The sequence below is a fragment of the Azolla caroliniana genome, unplaced genomic scaffold, assembly GCF_043228905.1.
Source record: "Azolla caroliniana isolate FFs.n. ecotype wild unplaced genomic scaffold, voAzoCaro1.0.p SCAF_7, whole genome shotgun sequence".
Lineage (NCBI taxonomy): Eukaryota > Viridiplantae > Streptophyta > Polypodiopsida > Salviniales > Salviniaceae > Azolla > Azolla caroliniana.
The window spans coordinates 12,253,107-12,259,692 of NW_028230442.1; the positions used below are offsets into that span (position 1 = coordinate 12,253,107).

The 6,586-nt window shown below is 41.7% G+C and overlaps 1 protein-coding gene across 1 annotated transcript; it reads left to right on the forward strand.

Annotated features, from left to right (window-relative positions):
• The first annotated feature begins 3,528 nt into the window (after positions 1 to 3,528).
• On the forward strand, positions 3,529 to 6,182 carry LOC147861980 (chlorophyll a-b binding protein 1B-21, chloroplastic-like). The gene is made up of 4 exons (XM_087322645.1): positions 3,529 to 3,816; positions 4,171 to 4,273; positions 5,026 to 5,314; positions 5,855 to 6,182. The coding sequence occupies exons 1-4, from the start codon at positions 3,629 to 3,631 to the stop codon at positions 6,001 to 6,003; spliced, it is 729 nt and encodes a 242-aa protein (XP_087178771.1). The 5' UTR covers positions 3,529 to 3,628; the 3' UTR covers positions 6,004 to 6,182.
• Positions 6,183 to 6,586: the final 404 nt, after the last annotated feature.

Here is a 6,586-nt window from a genome sequence, read left to right on the forward strand (position 1 = left end):
CGAGTACCCGGCATTGAGACAAGTCGTACATTGTATAGCTTGTCGAAAACATAGGTTGTCTTCTGTCGGTAATGTATGCTGGAGTGCCCCCATTGTTAGCCACGAGCTTGTTTTCTCCATCTCCCTGACCCGTTCTATGACTTGGTCGATCGTGCTGGTGCGGAAATCGATCACTACGCACATCGTACGTAGGGGTTCCCTGAGTGCGGCTAGGAATATTGCTTTCGCCTCTGCCTCCAGTGGTGCCCGATTGAGTTGAATGTGCATTCGTTGGAATCGGATTACGAATTGTTGAATGGTTTCCGTAGGTTCCTGCCGTATGGTGTAGAATAGGCCGACCATCTCCCGTTGATGCACCTCCTTGTTGAAGAACTGTAAAAATCTAGTTTTTAAGTTCTCAAACGTCGTGATGGTGCCGGGAGTGTGCGTCAAGCGCCATCGCGCAGCTGGTCCTTCCAAGGTCATGCCAAACTCTGCAATCTTCGAGCGTTCTACTTCAGTGGAAGTCAAGCGTTGCGACACATGGTTTGTTTCCCATGTTTGCAGGAATGCATAAACATGAGCTTCTGCGTCCGGATCATCTCGGTACTTGGGATATTGGAACGACATGTCGTCATCCGGTGTCGGAGGTCTCCCCTCCTCTTCTTTTGGTGTCGGAGGTCTTTCCTCCTCTTCTTTCGGTGTCTCACGTGGCGGTGTCAGCAGTTGATCCGCCACTTGCCGATATGGGGCTTCCAGTTCTGTTAACTCTGGTTTTGGTGTGTCGGCAAGGTATCCGACTGCTCGTCCTCCGGTCCGTCTTTGGTACCGTGGCTGCTACAGTAATTCGAATGGCCGCTGCATTCGTCGTCCGAATCTGATTCAAAGGCCAAGAATGGTTCTGAATCGCATCCCCCCTGTCGCTAGTGCATGCAGAATGGATTCTGCGTCCCGGAGACTGCTCAAGCTGCTTCCTTTGTCTGATTGGGAATTCTGCTGCCCGCGGAGTGACTCTACGGCCACTCGCCGGATTACTTTGGAAAATGAGTGATCCACACAGATCTCTTCTACCGCCTGTTGGAAGGCCTCTCGCTTTCGCAATCGTTCGGCAAGCCTTCTTGCTTGCTCCATAACCGAGTCGTTTGTTGGGCTAGTCATCCATGCTCGCCGTTGTTCACTGCGTTTGTGCAGGAATCGTGGTCGCCAAAAACTGTGTTATCGCTAGGGCCGGACAATGGCCTAACACAGGGTGTCCCTTTGAGACACTTCACCAAAGGGGTGTTGCGGTGATAAAGTTAGACCGACTATTAATGGAACCCTGATTGGTTACTAAGTAGCGAGATCATTAGTCACAATACACGCGTAGGATAAACTACACTTAGCAGAGAACGGTAATTAACAATGATTAAAATACAGAACAACAACACTCTATTAATTATCCGCCAATGATTACAATCTAGTCGGGCCCTTTTATAAGTCTCCGGCTTTAGGTACAAACCGGTGCCAACAGGCAACCGGCTACGAACCGGTCCGGATCTGGATTGGCATACCGACTTCGGGTCCGTCCGTTCGCTTCTCAAAATCATAATAATTCTATATTATAACATTCTAACTAATCAACTCCCGGTTATTAATTATCCCCCTTTTCCCATTTTGGACTTCCCTTGCCGGCTGGCTAACAACAACAACCATAAGTATATATATGTGTGTGTGTATGTACCACTGAATGTATGTGTATAAATAATGTGTATGATTTAATGAATATGCGTGCATGAATAAATGATGGTATGAATGAATGATTTTGTCAATGTACATATATGTGTCACGTGTGTACAAATGAATGGTTGCATGTATGTGCATGATTGAATGTATGTGTGTGTGAATGTATGAATGTGAATAAATATATGAATGATTGTATAGATGTATTTGTATGATTTAATCAATGTGTGTATGTGTAAATGATTGACAATATGAAAGTATATATCTATGTGTATGTTTGTGTCAATGCTAGTTTATTTGTGAGTGAGTCAGTGAGTGATTGTGTGTGTGTGTGTGCGCGTGCTTTTATTTAGCCTTTGTGTTATCTACCTAAATCTTAACCTGAAATCGTATTTACATGTGTACAATTCGTGGTCCACAAATGGGAAGGAGGAGAGCTCTGGCAAAGACATGCATGCGTTAATGATAAGGAAAAAGAATATAAAAGGGATGATATGAATTCCCCCTTTTCTCATATTTAAGCTAAAAAGGCATTGGTAAACGTCGTGTTTTGTATGCCAACATGTTTCGATATGGAAACATCACTAAAATTTAGCAGTTGGCAATGCATAGTTTTCTTCAACATTTATCAACACCTTTTATAAAAAGAAGGTACGTCATTAAGTGACCACTTTAAAATGATCAAGATGAAGCATATAATGTTATCCACCCTCAAGTCCTTGGATAAAGCCTCAAAAACTAGTAAGTACACTTACAATCCCTAGAGTTTGACCACCACCAAGCCCTAACACAAAGTTCATTGAGTGAGCAACCTCAATACGAGTGATATTAATGTTGTACAACCCATCCCTAAATGCCAAAAAGACTATTTAGCCTTATGTGTCCAATGCAAGAGTTTGTTCCACCCTCATGCTCTTAGACAAAGTCCAATGAGTGGGCGTGAGCGTCAAATAAAGTAAGTAGCATCTACGATGCTAATTTTGCCTACCCTTGGTCATGCGTTTGTAGTACATCTATGTTGATAGCATTTAGATCACTTGTGATCTAGTTGATGAAGGAATCCCATGATGTTACTGTTTTGTCCACCTTGGAAAAACCTTATCCACAAACTCTTAGATCGATTGAGATCACAAGTGATTGCATTGCGACGCTAAAGTTTGGTCTATCCCAATTAATGTGACCTTTAAACCTAAGTGACACATTCTTTACAATGCTAATGTTTTGCTCACCCCAATTTGTGTGACCCTTAAACCCGAGTGGCTCCCTGTCTACAATGTTGAACTTTTGTCCACCCCTATAGGTGTGGCCTTGAAACCCGAGTGATTGATTGTCTATGTTGCTAATGTGTTGTTTATCGGAATATGTGCCAAACCTCGAGCGCATGGAATCACTCTGAAAGACGTTAACCCTCAAGTTGAGTGAATATATCAAATATCCTAATTTATTTCGGCCACGGAGAGAGTGTGAAGCCTAAATAAAGCCATGCACATGGGAGTTGGCCGAACTCCCTGAGCGTGCATGAAGATTGGGCGAGTGAGGGAGAATGAGTTAGTAGAGTTAGGGATGGGTTTTTTGTGTGCACACCACCATCTTTACTTACTAATGTTGTTGTTGGTAGGGAGAGGAGAGAGGTGGGAACATAGCGTTGCCTTTAAAAGGGATGGATGTTGTTGGTTGGGAAAGAGAGTGGGGAGGACCAATAGGAAGCAAGAATGAAAGATTGGGGCTATCCATTTAGTAGAGGAAGAAGATGGAAGGATAGATATGGTGAATGAATGAATGAATGAATGAATAAGGTGTAGCTGTAGCTGTAGCTGTTGCTCGCTCGCTCGCTCGCTCGTTCGGCAGGAAGAAAGACCAAAGAGACTGTGTGTGTTTGTGTGTGTGTGTGAGGAGAAGAGGAAGTGAAGAGAAGAGAAGAGAAGAGAAGATGGCTACATCAGCGGTAGGGTGTACTAACTTGGTGCCTTCTCTATCCTTGCCCTTATCCAAATCCAAGCTCTTTGGTTCATGGGCACCAGGTTTCACACCTTGTGGCAATGGCACGCGTATCACTATGTCTGCAGAGTGGTTGCCCGGACAGCCCCGGCCTGCTCATCTCGACGGCTCCTCTCCTGGGTGTGTATACACTTCACAATCACACACACACACACACACACACACACCCTCTCTCTCTCTCTCTATTTGGAGCTTAACTGTTGTTATTGTTAATTTTATATCATTTACAATGTTCTAATTAGTCTATATGTATATCCAAAGTTGTTTCTTTTATCCCATAAACTTTGGCTAATTTGTTGTTATTACCATTAGGCATGAAATTAAGTTTGAGTTCTTCTTATGCTAGCTACGGTCTACCCTTTAGGCTAATTGTCTGGATGTTGGTGTAATGATGTCATTGTGATGATGATCACCTGATCCAATGGTTGTAATTAGTATAATAAATATATCAAATTCTGTTTATTTTTCCTCCAGGGACTTCGGATTTGATCCTCTAGGCCTAGCTGAGATTCCTGAGAATTTTGCACGCTACAAGGAGTCAGAGCTCATTCATTGCAGATGGGCCATGCTTGCTGTGGTTAGTGTTTCTATGCCCTTATACCAAAATTTTAAATCATTTGACATATCTATATGTGTGTGTGTGTGTGTGTGTGTGTGTGTGTGCGTGTGTATCAATTGTAGTAATTGTAGATGAGTCTGTCTAGATTATAGCATTAAGTATATGAAAGGGGTATTATTAAACTTTGCCATTATCTCAAAAGAAAGAAAGAGAAAAGAGAGGATATGAGAGTGGTCTAAGTCAGGAAAGCAAGAATAGTGCAACTAATATGTTGTGGGTTATACACTAGACAATGTAGTACAAATACATAGAGAGAGAGAGATAGAGAGTTTTATTGACATACACGGGTGACTGAATACCATTTAAGTTCTCTCAATTTATGAACCCAATCCAATGGTTTAAGAGCCCAAATGGTTGTAGTATGGAGACCATAAGGTCACGCATTCAAAAACCCTATCTTCCACAGTGGCATCAGTAAAGCAATGTACATAATGAGATTTGAACCTCAAATCCCTTTTGCATGGGTTAGTAAAAACTTGGCCTTACCATTATAGTACAATCCTAATAAGAACAAAGGAAACGAAAAATTGGAGAGAGAGAGAGAGAGAGAGAGAGAGAGAGAGAGAGAGAGAGAGAGAGAGAGAAGCAACAAAACAAGTATTTCGGTATAGATAGATACATAGATAGATAAAAAGTTGCATATTCTATGTCTTATGTATTATGTATTATTGTAAGAGAACTTTTGTGTTTTGTCGTTTTGTTTCCGATAGCCAGGAATCTTGCTTCCAGAGGCCCTAGGGTTGGGGAACTGGGTGGAAGCTCAAAAATGGGCGGCCACACCGGATGGACAAGCCACATATTTGGGCACCCCTGTTCCTTGGGGATACTTGCCCGTTATCCTCGCCATCGAGGGTTTAGCGATCGCCTTTGTGGAGGCCAAGCGGAACGACGAAAAAGACCCCGAGAAGAGGAAATATCCTGGTGGCCCTTTCGACCCCTTGGGATTCTCCAAAAACCCTAAGAAACTCGAAGAGTACAAGCTTAAGGAATTGAAGAATGGTAATGTAGTAAACTTGTTCGTTCCCCTCTCATTCATTTTTTACTGTATATGTTAAGCTTCGTAAACACACGCACGCACGCGCACACACACACTCACATACACACACATACACACGCATGGAAGAGTCATTGATTGATCCAAGATGGTTGGGGAGGGGAAGATGTCTTGTTTTAGAAGACATCTGAAAACATAGGTTTTTATTGGTTGGGATTGACGCTAGCGCATAATACTTCGTAGCCAAAATGTACCAGAAAGGTAAAAAAGAAAAAATTGACAAAAGGAAGCCAATTTCGTCCGATCTTTCTTCTAAACATTTCACTAATGAAACTAGGTAAACACAAAGATGTCCACCTAGCGCCAGTGAACTCTATCTAAGACACTATTTATTTATTATCTTCTTTATTAAACACGAATGAGTCAGCTTAGGTTTGGCTCTGTTCAAATCTGGACTTTTTTTATTTTTTTTTGTTTTTTGTTTTTTGTTTTTTGAATGTAAGTGGGTGGGGTGGGTTCACACTGTGATTTATATGTATGTATAGGTCGTCTGGCACTCCTTGCCTTTGTTGGCTTCTCTATTCAAGCAGCCGCTTTTCCTGGCACCGGACCTCTTCAGAACCTGGCAACCCACCTCGCTGACCCATGGCATAACAACATCGCTGAGATTGTCATCCCTAGAAGCATCTTGTAAACTCAATTAGTCCACCTTTTTGCCATTGTGCATCACATGTAAAATGTATATGCCCTTCTTCTTTTAATGTATTAACGTTGCACGTTTTGGTCCTACAAACTAGAAACCCTCGAACTCTCTCAACATGATTGAATGTCTTTATTCATGCAATCTAGTAATTCTCAAATTCTTTTGCCATATTTCATCTAGATATATGTTTTCTTTACTTCCAACCCTTAGATTCATTCATTCATGGCTTTATATGACTGGTTTTCCAATTTTGACTCGGATGCAGTTCTCCTTATTTCTTCTGTGAAACATGAATGGTGGTATTTGTTAAAACTATAGAAAAATTGCATTTGCATTATTGTTAGTCTATTGTATCAGTGGATGTAGCACAGTTACACTTGTGCTTTATGAAATGTAGAATTGGTTGGATTGTATGTTGTGTTCCTCCACAATGTAAAGCTGATGATCTCTTTGAAACTCGGTTGATGCAGTCAAATAGTTTTGCTTTTTCATTTTACATAAAGTCTATAAAAATGCTACAGTGATGGAGCCTAGCAAAGATGTTAATGTGGTTATTCTAGTAAAGCTTTAGAAA

Coding starts and splice junctions, on each gene's coding strand:
- LOC147861980 (XM_087322645.1), top strand. CDS start 3,629: ATGGCTACATCAGCGGTAGGGTGTACTAACTTGGTGCCTTCTCTATCC. Junction 3,817..4,170: donor CTCGACGGCTCCTCTCCTGG/GTGTGTATACAC, acceptor TTTTTCCTCCAG/GGACTTCGGATTTGATCCTC. Junction 4,274..5,025: donor GATGGGCCATGCTTGCTGTG/GTTAGTGTTTCT, acceptor TGTTTCCGATAG/CCAGGAATCTTGCTTCCAGA.